Raw genomic sequence first — 23,345 nt, 5'->3', positions numbered from 1 at the left:
ATAAATGCTTTGCTGCATTTAAACTAGCGGTTTATGCTTTGTAACAATCAACTGGAAAGTTACTTGTTCATTGCAGTAGTGCCCCAACCAGGGCATACTGTCCATATTCACATGCTTCAAATGCATTTTAGCTTTCTGGAATACTATTGTCAAGAATAATATTTAAACACTTAGTGCCTCTTTATGGATTGGTGCAGTTTCATGTGGAATTTGCATACGGGGCAAATGCCAATACTGCAAGCTATGGTATTAAGTGGGTGTGCAATTTTCTCGTTATTCAGAGTTTTGGACCTGGGACTAGTGGGGGTAACACACTAACTACACGCTTTTACCTGGTAAAAAGAAATGCTGGCAGATGGCTGCCTCGTGCAGTTAGCACCCAACTTTGTATCCCAGTTTGATATACATTTGCATCAGAATATGCAGATACCTCATAATGAAGGCCTAGGCTCCTTCTGTAAATAACGTGGTAGGATTCGGGAACCTGCCAATGTTGAGGATTATTCAAATGCTTGGCTTCATTTGGAGCAATGTAAGAAACACTGCTCAGGAATAAAGTACAATATAGAATGCGGTACAAAGCACCCTGTGTTGTATGTTAGAAGGATACTGCAAGTCAGAGAATTTGAGGACAAAATAGGAGCATGGCTGAACCGCAACTTCCTTTATAAAGTCACGGAACTTGAATATGGCTTGCAATATTCTTCTTTTTGTCTGTTATGTATTGCGTGGGATACTGGTGTTCTCTTGCTCTGATGTATGTGGTGTCCTAGTACCAACCATTTTCTGAATCTGTAATATAGAGCTAATATGTATAATATGAGCTTGTATCCTTGGAAAGTAAATGTTATTAGAACTCTATTGCAGGGCATTTTAAAATCCTATTTCAATATATGAAGAACATATATTGGCGCCTCTGAGTTTAAAACCCTTCCCTACAATTGAGCCTCAATTTAGACCTTTTGTGGAGGCTCTCCTCCCCTTTCCATTGAAGTGCCCTCCGCCACGGAAAGTGGACATGGGGACCTTTTGTGAGCTAATGGCTAGCAGTACCCACTGCCTTCATTCTCCCATGCCTGGTTATGTTAGTCTGCAGAATCGGGCTCTGGAACTCCAGTGCCGCTAAGACCAGAAAGTTAAAAAAGAAAAAAAAAGGGTAAGTAATGGAAAGTTTGGGGATCCTTCGTTTATATTAATCAGCTACTCTCCAACATATCTCCCTCTTGTACAATATGACATGCAAAGCTCTATCTCAGTGGACTGTAAAAATCCTACCAAGCTTCTAAATCTCTTAAGTAGCAAATTGTACTTTTTTTGCTATACCATACCTCTGTTATCAATTGATAATGCAACATTAAGCAATGTCAAGAGCCCTATCAATGCCGATTGTAATCTGGGTGTGAGTTAAAAAGGTGAAAGCCTTTGAAGGAAAACTTTGTGTCCGGTGTAGGAAGCTGGGTCTTTATATCGTGGACCAAAACGCGGTACACTGTAAAGAGTCCAGGCAACCTTTATTGGTTTGAAGAGGCAAACATTTTAACACTAAATGCTCTTCTATGGTAGTGTGGGCGAGCAGTTTAGGCTTATCAGAGGGTAGTGCTAAGCATTTGTTGTACTCATCGAGGCAATAAATGAGACACAATTTGGAGGAAAAAACAGTATTTTTATATGAATTTTGATAACTGCATTTTTGGTATCAATTAAGTACTTTTGAAAATAAGAATTTTTATAGGTAAGTAGATAGTTCACCTAAATGTTTCTTTACACAGTAATGCTTCCCTATGAGAGAAAAGGCGTATGTTGCAAACAGATATTTGCAATCTGTTTCTAGGCATCTCCTTCAGGACTTGTGGTCGTAGTGGGGCCATGGTCCAAAGTACCACCAACAGTTACTAGTTACCTTCCCTGGGGCATCTGGTGGAGAGATGAGGGGCCACCTAGAAACTTGCTGCAGAGGGGAACTTGGGGACAAGTCCGACAGCTCCTAACGGGGGGATCGGGTCACAAGGGTCCTGGGGACAAGGGGGAACCGCCAGTTTGTCGGTACCCGGGCTGGGTTGCAGAGTGGAAAGGTTGGCTGGGCTCTGAGCATTCCTAGGGCCTTCTTGCATTTGTCTGTCTTCGCTGGTTGAAGGTGCAAAATCAGGACAGCAGGGCAATTCTGGAAGTGGGTCTCCGCAGTGCTGACGTCCTTCAACTGCTGTTTGGTCTCGATGCAGTGGGAATTCGGATTGGACTCTTAACGGGCTCTGTTTGCTGCAAGGGCTTCAGTACCCTGGGTATTCATCCTGTGCGGCTTCGGTTGGTCCTGATGTCCTCTCACTTGGTGGTGGGACAGATCTGACCTTCAGGAGCACAGGATTCTCTTCCTGGAAGGCTGCTGCGTCGGACTGGCTGGAGAGTGGCAGCTTGGTAAATTGGACTTTGCGTTTTTGGTGCCTGCAGTCTGCAGGGGAGTAGCTCTTCTACTCCAAGGGAGATTACTGGCTGTTTGCAAAGGGCTGGCAATCTCCCCGGGTTCTTAGAAGCTGGCCAGCTGCAGGACCAGATGCTGGTCATGATTGTCGAGACTAATGCAGGCAGGGTTTGCTGACAAAAGTCCGAAGCAGTCTTCAGTTCTCACTTTACTTGCAGCTCTTCTTTGTCCTCTTCTTCTTGAGCCATCAAATCTTAAGTTCTTGGTGTCAGGAGTGCCACCTAAATACTCAGTTTAGGGGCGTTAAGGGGAGTGACCGGTAGTAGCCAATGGGCTACTTAGCTTTAGGGTGTCTACATCCTCCATATGACCACTTCCTGTGGGAAGAGGGCATAACCCTGACCCAGAGAGCCTAACTGCTAAAACTAAGATGGTGGAATTCTAAAAGTCGTGCCTACATCAGGTAGCCCACCTTAGGGAAGGAACTAGCCGGAGAAGGGGACACGCTTCCTAACTAGCTAATTTTCCCACCTGTCTTGGTGCCAAAAGGGCGTGGGCAGGTGGTGGCATTTCTCCTGTCTGGGGAAGTCTTTAGTCCCATATCGTCCTGCTAGGAGGAGGTGACAACACCTCTGACTGGAGCATGCATTGTTTCTGCCATCCGAGCGTGGGCTCTCACCTGCAGGGGGTCAGAAACTGTCTGGTGGCAGGCTGATCTACACCAATCAACCAGCACACTAATAGTTGGTAGGTTCTCAGGGGGCACCTCTAAGGTGCCCTCTGGGTGCCTGCATTAATAAATCCATCACTGGAATCTTTGTGGATTTATTAATACAAGTTTCAATGAAGCCATCAAGTAGCTGAGGAACTCGTAAATGCCAGTGTCCAGCATATATACTCAAAATGGGTTCCCCATCCACTTGTGATATTTAAGAATTGACTTAAATCACACGGGCATATCTGCTCATGCAGATATGTCCCCACATGTAGTATAGTGCACCCTGCTGTGGGGTGACTTGCCTATACTGCTTACAGTGTCTGCAGGCATGGCACAAAGGTGTGCCATGTTGTCTTCCCTTTTCTCTGCACCTTGGCATGGAGCCTGCAATGGCAGTTTGCATGTTGATGAAAAGGGGTCCCTTAGGGTAGCACAATACATGCTTAAAACGTTAGTGACCCTCTTTAGCCTCCTTGTCCTAGGCACCAGGGGTATCATTTACTAGGGACTTACAAGGTGTGCTAACGGTATTGCCGATTGTAGGAACAATTATACAGTTTCAGGGAAAGGGATCTGGCTCTGGGGACCTGGATAACAGGAACGCAGTGTACTTCTGTCAAAATTGCACCAGTTACCAGGATCAAAGTCAGGTCGACATGTAAAAAGGGGCAGTTTCCTGCACCGGTGATTAGCCCAAAGTGAGCTATGCCACCTTTTTAAGATTCTCAAAGGTTCTCCTACTCTGGAGCAAATGTTTTGCAGTTTGGGGGCATGAGTTTTCTCCCGCCCGTGTGAGAACCCGGATTCATAGTTGGCCTCTGAGTCGGTTCACTGCTGTGCCTGCACTCTGTGAAGTACTACAATTAAGAACGTTTTATGCGCATGGGAGTACTTTATGTAAATACCTTTTTTCCCAACATAGTGGAAATAGTTTAAACAGGACATTTATTTTCCAGAATACTAGAAAAGCATCCCTCGCAGAAAGGCATTGTAGCATCCTGTTTCTCCTGAAAAAATAAAAAGCAGGCGATTTAAAAAATCTTAAGTACTGAAGTTCGTCAAAAATAAAAAGCAGTACACTGCAATCCTGAAGGGGGTGTTGGTGCAACATAACTAAAATGGTTTTGGGAACATTCTATGGGTTCTTTCATCTCACTTGGGACTGGAATCGAACTAGGTACAAACCTCTAGGTTTCCGAGTACTCTGTATTTTTTGGAAAGAAAAATAACCTTTTTGAATAGTTTACATCAGTTGTGGGCAAAGCCTGTAGTTTTTGCAGCTGAATCAGAGGAGGCTAAAGGTGAGATTTTTATACAAAAGGCAAAAAATATGCAGAAATGCTAAACGGGTCTGCTAATCTTGGAAAAGTATTACACCTGGTTCACTGCATCCAAGCGGGCTTTCCAGTAAATGTGGGAAAGATCAAAATACGAACTGGGGCTAGCATGCAGGTTGTGCATAACGGCATTCTGTCTGCTTTTTTGGACTTCTCAAAGATACTCCGCATTAGGTTACCTTTTTGGACTCTGCTACACTTGCTTTTTTTTTGACTGTACATTGGGGTTGATTAGGGGTTGTGGCACATCCCTGTTAATCAGGCTAAAAACAGAGCAGATCGACTTAGAGCATATCTCTTCATCCATGGGCTCTCAGCTGCTGACCATAGGCCTTCTGGAGAGGAGGGCTGGTTCGCAAGAAACCTCAAAACCTGGCTCTTCGACAGACCCCCCCCCCCCCCCTTGATGGAATGAAACCTCCAACCCCACCCCTAGCGCCTTGAGACCCTTACGGGTGAGTAGTCTCGCTTTAACAAACCCCTGATTGATTGAGTAAATCAAAAGCTGTGTATCCCATGATCAGACACCCTTGACAAGAATAATGAACACTACATTGGTCATGCATCTGTATAGGTTATTAGTAGAGCATAAGACCAACTACCTGGGCAGCAATTGTTCTAGACCCCAAAACAGTTTGTCATAGCTAACAAGGGTTGGGTGAAAGGCCGCATGGCTTGAATGTCTTTTGCAAACTGTAGCAAAGGGTTTACCCTATGACCAGGGCCACTGGAAATACGCAACAGGGTGGACAATTATGCATAAAAAAGGGCGCGTTTTGCTGCATAGTGCAGCACAGTCTGTATCATTATTCTATTATTTCTTTTGTCGTTTTAGCAGCTGTTAATACTTGGACTGGTTCAGACACAAGCTTCGGGTACAATGAGTCTTAACTACATCCACTTAGGGGTGCTCGCTATTACCAATCACTTCCTGACATTTGGCAATGGTGTCCCCCAACTGTCTAGAATTACACCCAGGTCCCCCCTAGTTCAATGCTATTTTTGATTACTTGAGCTTCTGAATCGAGCTGTGGACATCTGTTTTGCAAAGTAGGTACAGATTGGAAATATAGCAGTAAAGACACATGCTAGGTGCACTAACTTGCGTGACTTTGAATTGTTGCACTAACAGTTCCCAATGTCCTTTTTTCTTCCCAGATGTATGATCGTGCAATCAGTGCCCCAGCCAGCCCCAGCAGAGCAAACACATCAGGCAAGAGGAGTTGGGAGGAGCCCAGCTGGCTTGGGTCCTCCTCACGACCCTTAAACAAGGATATGAAGAGTGGAGTTAGCCGGTCCCTACAGACGCTGCCTACCAACTCATCAGCTCTTGAGAGAGGTGAGGGTGGCTGGAGATGAATTATTGATCGAGGTCTGAAGAGTCAAGGGTTTACTTGACAAGATGGTCAGATGGATCTAATACAAAGAAGTTAGGATGTTTTGTGTGGTGAGATATAGGTAGGTGGGATAGCCTGACCAAGGTATCTATAGGTGGGGGGTCAGGCTCAGTCTTCATCTCTCATTTAGTATCCGCCCTTCCTTCTCTTCCCCATCTCCCTTCACCAATCTCATCTCACGATCTTCCCACCACCCGCTTACACAAATAAATGGACGAGACCATGAAAAATGAACTTGGATGCATTTTGGGTACTGCTGTCTGCTAGTCAACTGATGGACCTTTTGATACTAGTTAATAGATTTAATCCGTGTCTCTGCGATGCTCAACGCAATGGTTCCACCTCACATCCTACCAATATTGACAGTGCAATTAGTAGGCTGACTCAACTTGGACATAAAATTACCCCAAAAAAATGCAGAACTGGAAACTTTGTAAGAAAGTGGAAATGAACTTGTCACATCAGCATTAGAAACAATTGCATAAAGAATATAGAGATGATCAAGAAGGCCAAGAGGTCCCGCTACTTTTTGGATGATCAGGCCCTATTAGGCATCTCTTAAAAATCCTTTCACGTTCCGTAAACCACTCTCAAGTGCTTTGCAATTTGCTAACTCACCATTTCATTGCAAAAGCTTACATTCTCAATTCCAATTGAACAAGTGGTGACACCCCAGTTATACATTCCCAAGCCTCTACAACTAATTAATCAAAACTTTGCATATGCAGTGCACTATCCAGAAGACATTTCTGCACTAAAGAAATGGTACGCAGGATAGATTAACTCTAAATTGTCACAACATTTACACCCCCCCCCTCCCTCCCGGGACAATGATCGCCCTTTGCTTTTCAAAATTACCTGTGATCACTCTCAGAAATCTTTGACGCCTACAAGTTTACTTGCTAAAGCTACTCCAACACATCACTCTGATCATTGAGCTGGAAAAAAATCTTACCGGATGGACATTGCAGGACTTGGGAGTAATAGATTTTTTTTAATGCTGCAGAATATCCTGAAGCTCAACTCCTCGGAAACAAGGTTCGCATTTGTGGAGCTTGGAACAAATTAGACATCACCTTAGTCTAGCTTTAGGAAAGTGGACCATCCCCAAACGCCTCTACATAAGCAATGGATTTTGCTGTGAAAATGGACTCCAACCACAAGTCCATGGATAGAAGAATCTTGTACAAAGCTTTCTGCTTCACTCGCTGATTGATGCACATAATGGGGCCAATCTTCTTGTAGTCAAAACTCAAGTGCTACTGCCAAAGGAGGACTAGCTGATAGAGAATTACTCTGCTATTGATCAACCCCACCTTACTTAAAAAACAAAAAAAGAGACAAGTGGGCGATATTTCTCTGCATAGGTTTGCAAGCGTCTGAAAACCCGGTGTTCTCCTTTTGCTTCATAGCAATGTGATGCGGTATGCCATGCTCCCTGTGCTTAGGTAAGCAAAGCTTGATTATACGACATCTCCAACCCTCAGGCACCTCACCCTTTAATGACCCTGATAGGTCTTAACTACAACCAACACTTTCAACCAGGCACTATGATGCAAATTCAATTGCTTCACCATCTTTTTATTGGATCCAATGGCTATGTAAATGATTGAAATAGAGTAGTTAATGCTCGGCCTTTCAAAATGCTTTGGTTTTGCAACGGGTAAGAAAGCGCAGTATAAATACCAATACAGCACCCTTTGTCCCCTACCATGTAATCTTTTTTCACTTTGTGACTCTTGAAACACTCCCTTTTTTAACTTTTTTTCCCACATCATTTCTTCAGGAAACTTTTTTCCTTTTCTATGACCCTTTGTTCATCGTTCACTCATCTTTCCTGTTTTCCCCCTCCCTTTTCCCTTATCACTCCCTTCTTGCTTCATTTCCTCTCCCTTGTTTCCTTTCCTGTCTCTTAATCATCCATTCTCCCATTCCTTAATGCTCTTTTCTGTTCCTCTTTTGTCCCTCCTTTTCTCACTGTCTTTCTTCTTCAATAGAAACTTACCGAACCACACCCTCAGGCAGAAAAGTCCAAGTAGATATGAAGAAGGCTCGTTTGCGTCTGTCCATGCAGGAGAAGCTCTTCGCCTACTACCGCCAGCATGTGGCCATCCCAGTGGGTGAGCAGGCCCTTGCCAAGCAAGCCGCTGTGGACATCTGTGCCGAGCTGCGCACTTTCATCCATGCCAAGCTTCCTGACATGCCACTGCGGGACATGTACCTAAGTGGCAGTCTGTACGACGACCTACAGGTGAGACTGCGAACTGCAAAGCCATGCCTCTGTTTGGATGTTTCATATCAAGGACAGTGGCTCTGAAAGGTGTCATTAAAAATACAAACTGTAGTACAAGCTATTATAGAAGGATCTTAATTATTTAGCTTTTGCTAAGCGAGGGACTACTCCTATTCCACGTTCTTTAAGAAGAAAACTAAAACGGAATTGGTAATGGTTACGAGGAATACAAAAAAAGTGGATGGAATGGTTAAATTAGTCGTAGCCACCGGTGATTACTCTGGGCCGCATCCCAGTCCATCGTTTAACCATTATACCATCTCTTATTAGACCCAGCCATATTCAAATCAGCCTTGGTCCTGGTCCAATAGTAACAGTCCAGCCTGAACTGCTATTTGCAAGCACTCCTCCCATCTTTTGTGTTTGATGTGGCCAATGGTATCCCCAGACGTGGGTCCCATTCTCACAGTGCTACTGGAACTAAGCTGCACCTGACTGAAGAGGCCCAACTAGGCCAAAACTGGTCTTGGGTTGCCAGGGTTCTGGTTAAGAGATGATCTGGCTTCACAGCTCTGGTTGTTCTCTTCCTACTGGAGCAGGAGCAAGGCTGATTTGCGTATGGCTGCATCTAATCTGGGCTGATGTGTCCGTTGGGGGGGGGGGGGGGCAAGAAAAATTGGGGGGGGGGGGTGGGGGGGTCTCTCAAAACATTGATTGTTTTTTTTTTTTTTCATTTACATTCCAATAACAAACTTTGCTTTTCAATACAGAAAAAGTATGAACAAAATTACACCATCTTTTGCAGAAAGTTAGAACCATACTCGGTAAGCCTGATTTTTGTGATTTGGTGTAAATTTGTTTTTAAGCAATTGGCGATTAAAGAGACTCTGGTTGGGTATGAAGAGGCTAAAAAGTTGGGTATATCTTGAGGGTCCAGTGAGATCCCTGCAGTACCATAAATCTACAAAATATAAGGCCTTCTAATTAGCTGAGGGAGCTCTTTCTCTTGTCGGCCATGGGACATGGCGATCTGAATGGGTTGGCGCAATTGTGAAGAAAATCTTGCTGTTGCCATTCCAGGACTTCCGGACTCTATTGCTGTGTCCCCAAAAACATTTTTTTTAAAAGAGCTTCAAGAGGCTGGGTAGGGACACCCTGACCCTTGCACTTGTGTGGTTAAAATAACTCTGAGGTTAAAATAATTTTTACAAAAAATGTCCCATGGGTAATGCAGTACTCCTACGAGTGCTGTCCCTCCGGTGAGGTAATGTGTTACACCTGTCGGAGCCTCTGTACAAGCTCTCTCCCTGCTGTTCGCCAGGAAGCTTGCACGATACAGCAGTACCTTGGGGTGGTAACTTTGGGTGCTTCAGGTGTACCGCAATAAGGCACCCGCAGGGAAGGGGTGGGAGGGGTTATGTGCACAGTGCCTGGCCAGACATTATATTTGGGTATAGTTATAAAATCTGGGCTTGCATTTTATTTTTTTTTAAATCACTGCAAATACCCAAGATTAAAGTGACGTTATAATTGGGTGAGATAAAAACCAGCATTTAAAAATTAAAAACACTGAAAGTCACCAGTTATAGTATAAAGAGCTAACTATAACTTTCGCCCCTGCAATGCACAGCTTACAATCTCACATTGCATCACTCATTACATGCTAAAATTACATAACATAACGTATATTTGTAAAGCGCACGTTCACCCCCAAAGGGGCATTTTGACGCTGAATAACAAATGTTTATTGTTACCCAACTCAATAATACTCATTTTATCGACCTCCGAAAGGATAAAAGGCTGAGAGGACCCGACAGGATTTGAACCTGTGACCATGAGGTCGAACACAGGCCCCTGCAGTCGATGCATTAATCCACTAAACCACCATCCCTGATAAACATCTCAAATGGCGTTGATCACATCACTGACTACCTTATTCAGTCATTGTGATGACTTCCAATAGGATTTATGAACTTGAAGAAATTGAGTACGCTACTCCCGTGGCCAATTCTCTTACCAATCACTTGATTGAAATAACCTTTGGCTATCTGCCAATCGCCTATCTAACAAACAAAATGTCTCCATGCATTTTAATGGGATTCACACTATTTAACCTCCAAAATGAGTTCGTACTCCATTCAACTTAACATATAAAATAATCATCCATATTTGTAGTAATCCATACTTGTAAAGCGTGAACATATCACCCCTTAAGGTTTCAAGGGGCTGGGGTCCGTTGGGGGGGGATTAAGTAAGCTATTGCCCAGAGTCACAAGATGCTGAGCTGGCGCCAGGGATTGAAATGTGAGCACAGTGCTCCTGAGTCAGTCGCTCTTGCCGCTTCACCACACCTCTCCCTCATTAACTTCTTACAGACTTCACGTCTTGCAATTTTAAGTGAAGCTGTTGACAGGTATGCATTTGGCACTGAAATGGCCCTTTGGCCAATCCTCCGTAGTTTGCTAAAATACACAGCACATATTCCTGAGATGAGCATAATGGCATAAAGTGTTAGAGCCATATTTACAACATCAGTGTGAGATAAACCATCTGTAAGGGAAACACACATACATTCTGTTCAACAATCTGCTATGCCTCAATCTTCAGTGAAGTTTGGAAAATATCCCCAATTAACAAATATCCTCACTACATAGAATTTGTATAACACTATTAACTACTGGTGGATAATCTGTCAATAGAAGCTTCGGCCTTTCCCACAGATTTGTTTTTAAAACAAACGTTGGCTTTAAGCCACAACCTACTTAAAAACATAATTCTGCACTCCATGTCAGATGTGCTCAGACTTTACCTGGTTTAACATTGAGTACTAGTTGCTCCCCAAACGTTAATGATTTGTCAACGGTGCACTATACAATTTCAACATGCAGAACCACACTTGCCTCCAGGACTTGCGCTGTGTCCATGCTTTGCACCCACACACTTACACTCAGTGCTTCGTTTAACCATAGTGTCATAAGTGATGTCATGAGTGATGTAATATGTGAGGTCATAAACAGTGCTTGGCAGGGGCACAACTTATAGCTAGCGCAGTAAACTATCACTGGTGAATTTGTGCGTTTTAAAAAAAGTTTTAAAAAGTTATTTATCTTCTTTCAACACGTAACTTGGATTATTTTTGTCTATCTTTTTCCAGGTCTTCATTAATCATTAAATTATATTTCTCTTTAATTAAACAGCAGCAGTCTGGCAATCATAAAAGAAAAAATCTGGTTCCGGTCTAGATATGCGTTGACTTTCCAGCCCGGTGATTATTGTGAGCAAAATTATCAGGACTATGTAATCTGTGCAAATTACATTGGAACTGCAAAAAGAGAAAATTATGGAGGCTTAGGTAGGAACAAATGAAGTATACATCTCTGGTCAGAAAAGAAAAAAATTGCTGGCTCTCCCAAAATCAATTTCTACATCAAGGATGTACGTGTAATTGGTCAAAAACATCATGTGTGTAAAATAGTGCAGGAAGATTGCAAGTGGTATGCTCTATAGCAGGAATTCAATTAAAAAAAACTAACTTTAGTCCTCACTGCATGAGCTTTGTTTGAAGCAAACTGAGTATAAAGACCTGGTGACGAACGCCGCTAAGACCCTCAGTAGGGAACAGCAGGGCCGACTGTATGATGTTGGTGATAAGGCAGGGAAACTCCTGGCGTGGCTGGACAAAAAAGAACGGGTCAATAGAGTGGTGCCAGAGTTGACGGGAGAGAGGGGAGAGGCGATTGTGGAACCTGAGGGGATTGTAAAGAGCTTCTCGGACTATTTCTGTAAGGTTTATGCCTCTGCGTCGGATAGGCCAACCGAGGACTCGTGTGACCTCCTCCGTGATATCGAGTTGCCCTGCCTCTCTGCTATAGATAGGGACGGTCTAGATGGTGAAATAACGGTCGACGAGGTGGCGGGGGCTATCCGCGCGTTAAACTCGGGTAAGGCCTCGGGACCGAACGGCTTGCCGATCGACCTGTACAAGCTGTTCCCGGATAGGGTCGCCCTCACCTGCGCGCCATGTTTTTGGAGGCACTGGGGGGGTGGAGCCCTCCCGTTGGATCAGCGACTGGCGTCGATTGTGGTCATACACAAAGAGGGTAAACCCCGCGATAAGTGCGCCTCATATCTGCCTATTTCACTTCTTAACGCGGAGCCGAAAATTCTGGCTAAACTCCTGGCGACCCGTTTGATTAGGGTACTTGGCGACTTAGTCCACCCGGATCAATCCGGCTTCATCCCGCACCGAAACACAGCGCTGAATCTTAGGCGTCTTCATGGCGTAATCGCCAGGGCGGGCACGTTGCGCGAACCGGCTATTGTGGCGTCTCTTGATGCCACGATGGCCTTTGACACGGTGGAGTGGGCATACTTGTGGGCCGTGCTGGCCAAGTTCGGTTTAGGCAGCGGTTTTGTGAGCTGGGTGAGGTTGCTGTACGAGGGGCCGCTAGCTAGTGTGGTGGTGAATGGTCGGGCGTCGACTCCGTTTCAGCTTGGAAGGGGTACTCGGCAGGGTTGCCCCCTGTCGCCTCTGTTGTTCGCCCTCGCCCTTGAGCCGCTGGCTGCGTGGATACGTTGGCACCCGGATATACGGGGCCTTCGGTGGTCGCCTGAACACGAGGACCGTATTTCGCTCTATGCCGATGATATCCTGTTGTATCTTGCCTCGCCCAAGAAATCACTTATAGTGGTCTGTGACGTACTCACATCTTTTGGTAGGAACTCGGGTCTCGTCATCAATTGGAGCAAATCGTACTTGTATGTTCTTAGTGGCGAGGTTCCACCGATCCCTAGAACATGTTCGATACAGATCGCCCAGCAGGGTTTCGTGTACTTGGGGATCTTTATCTCCATGGACTCGGCAGTGCGCTATGAGAAGAATCTGCTCCCCCGCCTGGCACGCCTGAGGCGCGATGTTGAAGGTTGGCGGAGGCTGCCGCTCTCCCTCGTCGGGCGTGCGGCCCTGTTCAAAATGATGTCTCTCCCCCGCTTTCTTTACGCCTTACAGAATACCTTGGATTGGGTGCCGGCCAAATACTTTCGGGAGGTCGAAGGCCTCCAACGGACGTTGCTGTGGGATGGGCGGCCGCGAATTGCTATTGCAAAGCTGTCGCTTCCATGGTACGACGGGGGCATTGCGCTCCCAGATATCCGTCGGTACTATTGGGCCACACAGCTGAGCGCGATCAATCATGGGCTTTATGGCCCTGCTCTCAGCCCTGGGTATGCCATGGACAGGTGGTTGCTGCGTGGTGGTAACTATTACAGGGCGTTGTACTCGCGATCCCTAGACTCGTCCCTCACGGGGCCCACCGCTGTGGCAGTGCGGGTGTGGAAGATGGCAACTGACTCGCTGGGCTGGAAGGATAAGCTCACCCTCGCTACCCCGTTGTTTGAATCGGAGAGATTGGGAAGGCTTTGGCATTCAAAAGGCTTTGATAAGTGGGACCTGATTGGCATCTCCAGGGTGGGTGATGTGCTGCATAAGGGGAAGGTGAAGTCCTTTGAGGAGTTGCAGACTGAGTATGAGCTGGGGCCCTCTGAGTATTTCAGATATATTCAGATGCGCCACGCCCTCCGATCAGTCCTCGTGGAGGGTGAGAAGGTGCCTGAGTCCTCTCCCTTGGAGGACCGGGTCCTTGATGGCCACATGCCCGAAAGCACGATCTCGCTCATATATAAGGAACTTATAAACGTCCGGGCGGACATGCTTCTGAGGCTGAGGGACCAGTGGACTAGGGATGGCCTCGAGTTAGATGATGAGGATTGGCAGTCAGCTGTTTCTTCCCCTAAGGAGGTCGCGATCCCGTCGCGCCTGAGGCTAGTGCAGCTTAAAATACTGCACCGAGTGTATGTGACGGGGCCAAGGCTGGTCCACATGGGGTTCTCGGAGGACGGCCTGTGCAGGAGGGGGTGTGGTATGGTGGGTACTTTCCTGCACATCATTTGGGAGTGTGGTGTCATTGTGGAATTCTGGAGGGGAGTCCATGCAGTAATGGGGGAGGTGACAGGCATTGCTCTGCAGCCGGAGGCGCGGTGCTGTCTTTTGAATATCTGGGGGCCCACTGATCTCGATGAGGCGCGGACCCAATGGGTGACACTGGTTAACATGGTCGCTAAGAGGGATATCGCGCGATTGTGGGGCTCCTCGGGGCCCCCCACACTGACTGCGTGGAAAGAGAACATGGACTGGAGCATGTTTAGGGAGAAGACAGTCTACTGCTCTAGAGGCCGCCCCCGGAAGTGGCACGCCGTCTGGGGGCGGTGGAATCAATACAGGGGGGGAATATGCCTTGCCCCTGATCTGGAACCGCCCGAGGAACAGCTTTCCCCCTGACCTTCTTTCCAGCACAGTCTGGTTTGTGAACTATTTGGGCCTCTGCTGTCCCCCCTCTTCCTCCTTACACTATCTTGTAACCGGTAGATGAGTGGGGTCCGGCCTCCCCTGGGGGCTCTCACCATGGTTTTTTAATGTTCTTGCCTTGCTGGGGTTTGCTGTGCTTTTTGTGTTTGTTTAAAATTGAACCTTTGCACTTCTCTTTGTACTTTACTGGGGACGCATCACTGTTTCTAATCATCGATGCCGCCGAACCTCCGGGTTGTCGGCTGAATAGCTGTGTCCTGTTTTTTAAATAAAGGTTTTTCAAAAAAAAAAAAAAAAAAAAACTAACTTTTCACAAAATTTAGTGTGTAAGGACTATTGAATGTTTGGGGGGGGGAGGAGAGGGGTTGACCGTCAAGATGCAGGGCAGCACAAACTCACTACGTTCCCCGAGGAGGAATGGTGAAGTATTTGAGATGTAGAGTTAAATAAAATGGAGGCTGGCAACTTGTGCATGTGGCATGAGGATGTGTATATGCATATGCTCTCGTAGCAATAACAAATGGATAATTGAGAAAAAAACCTTTCATCACTGGGGTACCAAAGTTGGAAATAGAAAATTACTTGTCCCTAAAAGGAGGACATTTTCTGTTGTAGACACAGACAGACCTTTAAACCTGTAATATATGGTTTGGCATGGTCTGTTTCTAGAAAGACATACTATACTTGTAAATCTTTAGGAGATGTATGTAACAACACATTTATGTATCAAACAAACCTTAGTTCTGCTGAATAACAGTATGCGTATTTAAAATCAATTACTAGAGTTGGTGATAATGTCTACAAAATGTTTAGGTCACCTTTGTAAAATAATAGCAGACGTCTGAAAGATGTAATTTGATACCAAATTCATGTTTTATGAAAATTCAGTATCTGTTGACACGCTGTGAAGTGGTTACATTAAATTCCCTATTTTAAGGAAAACAATTACGATGTATGTTAATGACTTTGTTCCACTCCTCTAGACTGAGCCCATTGGCGGTGGAACTGCATCACTTTATCCATTTTTCACTCATGACGATTGAGGATGGCACATAGGTCTCTTCCACGTAAGGGTGTTGTCATGGTTTCCGCTATTCGCCATTTAATGTCGGTCTCGTTGTGGCCTAGTTGATGTAATGTGTGATAAGAGAGCATTAGCTACTTTACATTGTATTCTGCTTCAATGTTACCCTATTTGTATTTTTATTTTTGTATTGTTTTTTCCAAGGTAGATGAGGCCATAAGGTCACCAAGTACAGTATATCCCTGAAGTTGAGTTGCAATTGGAATACTAGGTCAGGGATATGGTCATTGTGTCTGCAATCTTTAGTATTTAATGTGAAGTTATAAGTATTGCTACCACACGTGCGAGCTGTGATCTTTAGTATTTCCCAGCAGTTTGGTATTGTAATGTCACCGAGTTTGCATTAAAAGTGTGTCTTAAGTTACTACAGTGAGGCTGCTGGGGCTTAAGATATGCCAGTGGCTTGCTTTATCGGACCAGTTACACAGATTTCATGGGCCACACCGACATCCAGCAGCTCCGTCCTTCAATTTAAAACGTATCTACTGGCTTGTGCTGCAGAAGATAGAACCATTTTTGGGGTTACAGAGCTCATGCAGATATGGACTAGGAGCCATCAAATATGTCTTGTAGGCTAATGCTTCAGACTGCAGAAATTTCTGAAGTAATCCAGTTCTTAAAGGCTCAGGCTTCAGACAGCACATTTATTCTACAAATCTTAGAGGCACAGTTACATATGGTGGTGCCATCCATCTGGCGTCTGAGCTGTCAACTGCTCAGGCAACAGAACTTTTCCTGTATTTCCACAGATTGGCAGGCACTAATAAGAGATCGATTTCTCAGATTAAAAATCTTTAGGGCTGAGGCACTAGTCTTCACAGCTGAAGCCTTTGTACTATTTCTCAGGTGACACAGATATACAAGCTCGGCCTTCAAACAGCAGAGCTATCAGTCCAGTTCAGTCCAGGTGTAGGCCTTGGCTAGAGACTATTCCCCCAGTAAGACAGTTAGTCCAGATCCTCAGACCACAGAACCCGTCCCTCAGGTTACACACCTTACAGGCTTCAGTGAGCATAATGATCCCTTGGCTTCTAGAGATCAGGCCTCCGATACAAAAGCTATCCCTTAATGTGCATACAGCATACTTGTGAAGGGCTTGAAGCTGTCCCTTGGATTACTGAGGTATTAGAGTGTCAGGCACCATCAGAGCTACCCCCTCAGCTTAAAAGGACTTTACGGGGTTAGGTCAGTGGAGTTATTTCTCATACTGCACAGATCATACAAGTTAAGGCCCTGGCAGAGCAGCTCCTTAGCTCACAGAAATATTAGAATTGGGAGTTAGGCAGCAAAGTTCTTGGTCAAGATTTGCAGATGTGTTCTGACAGTTTGTGCCTGGAGTGATCACTGCTTTGTCTTTCATATTGTATAATGAATGGTGAACACTATATTGCCAATACTCCCAGTAACCCTTCTCTCTCTCTCTTCTGTAGGTGGTGACTGCTGACCACATTCAGCTCATGGTTCCCTTGGTGGTTGAGCGAAACTTATGGTCCTGTGTTCTCGGTGAGGAGACTATCTTGAATTTGCCTGGCTTCTGCTTGGTTCGGCGGGAGAACCTCGAGTATTTCCCTCGAGGGAGCAGCTACTGGGATCGCTGTGTGGTTGGTGGCTACTTATCACCCAAGGTGGTGGTGGAAAACTTTGAGAAGCTGGTGGCAGGCTCTATTAACTGGCCAGCTATTGGCAGTGTCTTGGACTATGTCATACGGCCTGTTGTGCCTTCAGAGACCCTGTCCTTAGAGGTGCAATATGAAGAAAACCGCTGCCTCGTCATTGATTTCTTGCCCTGCGTGGCCCTAGGGGAACGGCTGCTGGTGGCTCGGCCCCATCGTTTCACACAATATGACTCCATGTGGCGGCTAAGCTTGCGATCAGCAGAGACAGCAAGATTGCGGGCCTTGGATCAGCAGGATGCAGGCTGCCGCTGTATTTGTCTCAAGATCCTCAAAGCTGCTTGCAAACGCCACCCAATACTCTCTAGGCTAACTGCTTCGCAGCTTACCAATGTGATCTTGCAAACGGGTGAACCAGAGCCTAGCTGGGCCCAGGAAGCCTTGGCTGACCGCTTCCTGCAGGTGCTGCGACATCTGGTTGATTGCTTGGAGCGGGGTGTGTTGCCCTCTGTGCTGGAACCACAAATAAACCTGCTCTCAGAGTTGTCGGCTGCAGAGGTGGATGAGCTGGGCTATACCCTGTACTGCACCCTATCTGAACCGGAGGTGTTACTAAGAACTGACCCATGATCAGCAGGTGCCTGAAGTGTGTGGTTGCATGAGATGTGGCCCTTATACTGTCTTTAGGACATACAGAGTATCTCGTTTGTTTAAAGGCCAGATATTTGCTTCTCCAAAGAATGTGGTGGAAGACCCGTATATCAATTGTACAATCTACATGAATTTTTACACTATCTATGGCAAAGCCTTGATTATTCTGCTGAAAAATGAACTTTTGAACCTACATGGAGTGACTGTTCCTTGAGTATTTGTTTTTAGACAAACAGTGGGTTTTGTTTTCTGCCAGTCATCCAGCTGTGCAGTGGGGTCCTCTAGTTTAGCCACTTAATCCCATTTCTGTTTTGTTCTTTGTGTGTTATGAGTTAAGGTAACCCTATTTTTTCACCGGTCATCAACAGGTTTTTTTACTCCACCTTGATGCTTCTTGCAGTCTTCTCTGAGCTTGTATAGCTGTGTGTGTGTGTGTGTGTATGGTCTATCTTGATGCCAGTTCTTTTCTCTTAGACTTTCTTACAATTCATTACCCCTCTAGGACTAGAGAGAAAAACAAAATAGAAGAACTAGAGGACAACTGGAGTGTTATTGCAACATCACATCCATGCAGTGTTTCCCTGGTACAGTCCCATGTAGGCATGCTAGCCTTTCCCCACCAAAGAAACCCCCAAAACACTTTACAGTTGTGTTTTTTCTTACCACACCATTTTCTAAAGAGTTTTATACTTTGTCTTCCTGCATGCATGAAAGGTATTTGGCCTATTGTCTAGCCAGACCTTGCTATCCCCCAGGCCTTCCTATGCTTTCTCCACACTGCCTAACGAATGCCAAATGGTGTACTAGGCAGAAACATGTGCCCTGCTCCAAGGTATCGTTCTCTTCTCCCTCAATCACTCTCCATGGTGCCTGTTTGGTTTTTATTTAAAAATGAACAATTGTTTGAGTGGATTTTGTGGTGCTGGTATTCAGGGACCAACTGAGCAAGCAGCAACAAGGGATCTACTGATAGAGCCTAGTTTTAACCATTTTTGTCCTAAAAGTCAATCTCGCTCATATATAGTGTTTTGAATGAAATATTAAGGATATTCCAGTGGCAGACTGGAAAGCCTCTGCTACAGTGTTTAATCTTAAGCCCCATAAATCGTAGGCAGGGTGTTGTTCTTTCACCCGGCACATGCTGCAGGCACTGTAGAAGGTAAACAAGCACGTCAAGTTAAAGGAGGATGATCTCGTCTAGTCCAGACAGTAAAGTCACATAGTCTATAGTGGGCAGATGAGGGAGTGCTGCAATAAGTCTCTCAGAAGATAAAACCTACTATGAACAAAAGTTATTGATTCTCTCAAACAAGTGTTGTTGTTGGTCGTTTTGGCACCCCAGTGGTTTGAAGCCAGGAACCATTTAGTTGAAGTTAAGCTTTAGTCAGCTTTTGTATACCTACTTGTGGACCTCCAGTACAGGCTGCCTGAACTTGGATGCTGAAGAAAATCTGTTAATCCATGTCTGGGTCTTGTTGGTGTACTTGTGGAAGTAGAGGCCAACTAAAGTAAGGTGTGGGCAGTTTTTTTGTTTACAAAACTTTAACAAGGTGTCCTCAGGGCTTCTACACCAGAGATTAGAGCATGGGTCTGCATGAGCAAAGTTGGGATGGTTGGTGTCCAGCATCTCTAAAGGCATTGTGCTCATAGGTGATAGTGTAGTCCACAAAATTAAAGGCTGCTGATTTAGAACTCATTTAATCAGGACACGGGCACAAAACATTGGCAGCCATGAGTGAGCATTGACCATGTAAAGAATGTTCCCTAGTGCAGAGTTTCACAAACTTGTCATTGATGTGACTCCCATTTCATTTCAGTAATCCTAGAACTACAATGCTAAAAGCCAGCTTCATCCATTTTCAACATTATTAGTTTTGACTTCTTATGCACTGACAGCACATGGTAACCCTGCCCCACACCCGCATACCTCAACTGTTTCCTCACCCCTGTCCTTGAAAATGTGTGCTCCAGAAGGCGATATAGTTCATGAGAAGTGAAAGCAGGATCTTTCTCTTTTTGTCTCCTCTGCACCCAAGACGTGACCTCCAGTAATTTAAATATTTTGTCACTTGCACCATATCCCAGCCCGTTTGGGTATTTTCTGACCCACTTTAAATGGGTTCTACCTCTTTTTTTCATCGTGTTATAATCGCTTTAAAGTAGGAGTATCTCTTCCTAGTTTAACATGAATATTTTGACTGCCTGTTCTTTGACTTTTTTCCATTCAGACTTCTCTCTAGCAGTGTTCGTTCAAGTCTGGGCAATTATTTTGTTATTTTATTGTTATTTTAGTGTCCAATTTCTGCTCTTTAATAATTTCTGTTCCTTTAATAAAATAAATAGATTTTTGCTCAATTCGAATTCCAACTACTGATTCACAGTGCTTGCCTGCCCAGCTTTTGGTCTGGTACTGCTTTCACAACAAGTGAGTTATAGACGATTATCAACAGGGGAGAGGATGTGGCCTAACAGCTAGAGCGGTCGAACTCGAAGTTTAGGAACCGGGTTCGAGTGACAACAGGGATGTTCAACATCCTGTGATTCTGGGCAAATCACTTAATCTCCCTGTGCCTAGCAAAATGAATGTGTCGGTCTGTAACGCAACTGGTGCTCATGTAAAGCTCTCGGATACCTTCAGGTTGAGTTTGCGCTAAATAATATGTGGCTTTGATGATGGTTTCTTTTTTTTTTTTTTTACTGATACTGTTGAACTAGATACCCAGCATGATGACACATGTTCTGGAGCAAATGCAACTTCATAAAGATTTAAAGTGTGCTAGATTTATTTTTTATTTTTTAAACATATTTGTTTTAGGGCACTGAGCTTGGCAGGTTTTACGGAAAACGATTTACAAGTCATTAGGAACAGAAAACCTCACAGAGTAGTTGCAGCAGGAAGAACTGCGCACATAAAGTTAGCTGCTACAGAACTACCTTACCATACTTCATGGGGCTGAGTATCTCTGCTAGTTCCAATATGACCTGGCTCTGACATACACAAGCCAAGCAGAGTTAAAAGATAGTTACTGAAGATGAGCGAGGCCAGAGCTCATCACTGTTGTGTGCAGTGATAAAAAAAAGTTGTGTATGAATGAATTGACTATACCTTTTGCAGCAAATAAAAGTGTTTTTACACAGGGCAAAAAAGACAAACGGTATGGTAGGCTAAAATTACAAAGATGGAAGAAAATTAAGGCCCCTGTGAAAAACAATACACTGCTGAGCCACAGAGAATTGTGTAGTAGAAAACTACTTCAAATGCGCTGTTAAAGTAGCGCGGCAATAAGAGACCAGATCAGGGACAGCAAGAAAAAACTCCCACGGAGTGTCAAAAGCAAAAAAAAAAGTAGTTCCCTGATGTGTAAGCACGGGGGGGGATACAAAGTCAGTCGATCAAATGGATGGTAAAAAGGCTATACTTGAGCTGAGGGACAATCGCAAAAAGAGTAAGAAAGCTTTTGAAAAGGAAGCAAGCAAATGAGATTGAACAGAAAGGCCACAAATGATAAGTAATGGGTTGGCTCAAAGCCAACTGTTAGTATTGGTATAATGCACAATATATCTTTAAACATTAGGCAGCTAAAGGTAATACCTTTAAAACGACATACAGCCTATGCATTTGGAGCTTGTGGTGATACTTTGAGGAGCCTCAATATTTCAGCAAAGGCATACCAGAAGTAGTTGTCATAGGAGGCCTTAGTGTGGCTATTCAATTTGGGCAGTAGCCTTGAAGGGCATGGTAGATATTTGCCCAAGAAGTTTAATTGAAAATATCATTGTGGTACCACTGTATTTGAGGATGATTGTCCAAGTTCAGGGCCTCTAGCCAGCTCTGAGGTATTTAGTGAAAGCTTCAGTCTGGTGTTGGGCCCCTGTACCAACTGAAGATTGTATGTAAATAGCCAGCCATTATATGCTCCAACCATTAGGACTGGGATATCAAGGGACGGCTTAACCCAGGAGAGGGCTCCAATTTGCTTGTTCTTTACATTTCCTTGAACCCACTGAGGTACATGGTAGACAGAAATCCAAACAACCCCACAGTGTATTTGCCTTTAATAATGTTTCTTTAGTATGGGTAGGTATTGTTAGATGGAGAATGTTCTTCCATAGAACAAAAGTTGACCACCATCTGTGTCCTTTAATGGCAGTCTATTCTGTAACAGTAGTTGTCTAGCATGGGTGCCATTCTCTTGTTGGAAAGACACATCTTCAGTATGGGGTCTCTCTAAAATGGGAAGTTAGTTACTAATAATAACCGGTGCATTTCAAATGCAGCCAGTTGACACGGGTACTGCTTATCCAGTTGAAAAATGGCAAGGGGGTTTTGTTGTTGCAGTTTTTGCACTATCACTTAGTACGGGTCCTATGCAGTTTATAAACAACCAGTTTCAGGTTATAGAGTTTGAATAATTTAAATTACAGCCAACTGATGCGCAAGAATAAAGAACCATTTTCTCTGCTTCTGTTTACAGTCTGTCGAATGGCATGGTTATGGACACTGATCAGATGGCAGGGATGGCGCATTGTGTATTGATGACTAGTTTGTGTAAACCAGGGTGCAGTAAACAAGGTACTCGTACCCAGTCCAATCGGAAAATTGAGTCTTTTGTGTAGCTCTGCCTTCTATCCTCAGCTTTTGCAATGTGGCATGTTGAGGTATCAGCAGTCCGTTTCACAGGTAGCTTAAGTGCAATCTCTTGTTTCTCATAAGCTCAGTATTTCGTCAGCGAGCTGGGGTGTCCCCTCCCTGACTCCTCTCACAGAGCAAGCACCTCACTCAGGGAGTACAGCCTAGGTACATTTTATTCTGTATTCTGCACCGCTCTATCTTGTCTCTGCCACAGGTGCCCATTTTATGTGCTTGTTCGCATGACTCATGACCCCACTGTGTGTTACATGTACAGGGACAAAAATAAAAGCTAAATGTACCTATATAAACTTGTTGTATTCTTTTGTCTACCACGTTTTACCCATTTCCAGAGTGGGTTGAAATAAATAAAGATCTCAGTTTTACAGGCTAAGGAAAATGTCCTGCCAGCTGAAAGTATCTTTTTATAGTCTTAATACCCCTTCAGACTGCAACAAAATTAAAATTTGCCTAGCTTAAGTGAAAGTAAGTTTCAGTTCTATTAAGGACAAGGAAGCGAGGATTATGCTTAATTCTCTTTGCCTTAATCAGTAACGCATAACGACAGCCTATTAAAGCCAAAAACGACTTTTCCCAGAACACTTAGGGAAAAAAACCACACAAGAAAATCCATAGTCCTTTCACAGTGTTCTTAATCAGGCTCCACAACATCCTCTGTGACTGTCTTCTCCACTTCGGGCGAATCACGCCCATCAGGTTTCTTCATGCGTCTTGTTTCGACCCATCATTTCCTGTAAAGACACATCAATAACCTACCTACCCAACGTCTGGATAGCAGAGATAATTAGACAATCAGAATAGACTAATCGTTTAAGCAGATAAGACCAGATAAAATAACAGCATATCATAACCATGCATGTGGAATGGAAAACGGACTTCTT

At 44.6% G+C, this 23,345-nt stretch overlaps 1 protein-coding gene across 2 annotated transcripts in view; it reads left to right on the top strand.

The window, feature by feature from the left end:
* The window catches only part of MIEF1 (mitochondrial elongation factor 1), a 34,377-nt gene extending 11,623 nt beyond the window's left edge, over positions 1-22,754 (top strand). Inside the window, exons 2-5 of one of the 2 annotated variants that reach the window (XM_085601258.1) lie at positions 5,630-5,810; positions 7,866-8,119; positions 8,872-8,925; positions 16,980-22,754. In XM_085601258.1, the coding sequence (XP_085457384.1) occupies positions 5,630-5,810; positions 7,866-8,119; positions 8,872-8,925; positions 16,980-17,792 (1,302 nt within the window). In that variant the 3' untranslated portion in view covers positions 17,793-22,754. The remainder of the gene's footprint in view (positions 1-5,629; positions 5,811-7,865; positions 8,120-8,871; positions 8,926-16,979) is intronic. The other variant, XM_085601259.1, reaches the window with a different exon arrangement.
* The last annotated feature ends 591 nt before the right edge of the window (positions 22,755-23,345 follow it).

Source organism: Triturus cristatus, chromosome 4_2 (genome assembly GCF_964204655.1).
Source record: "Triturus cristatus chromosome 4_2, aTriCri1.1, whole genome shotgun sequence".
NCBI classification, from domain to species: domain Eukaryota; kingdom Metazoa; phylum Chordata; class Amphibia; order Caudata; family Salamandridae; genus Triturus; species Triturus cristatus.
The sequence above is the reverse complement of the archived record's forward strand: the minus strand, read 5'-3'. Positions and strand labels throughout refer to the sequence as shown.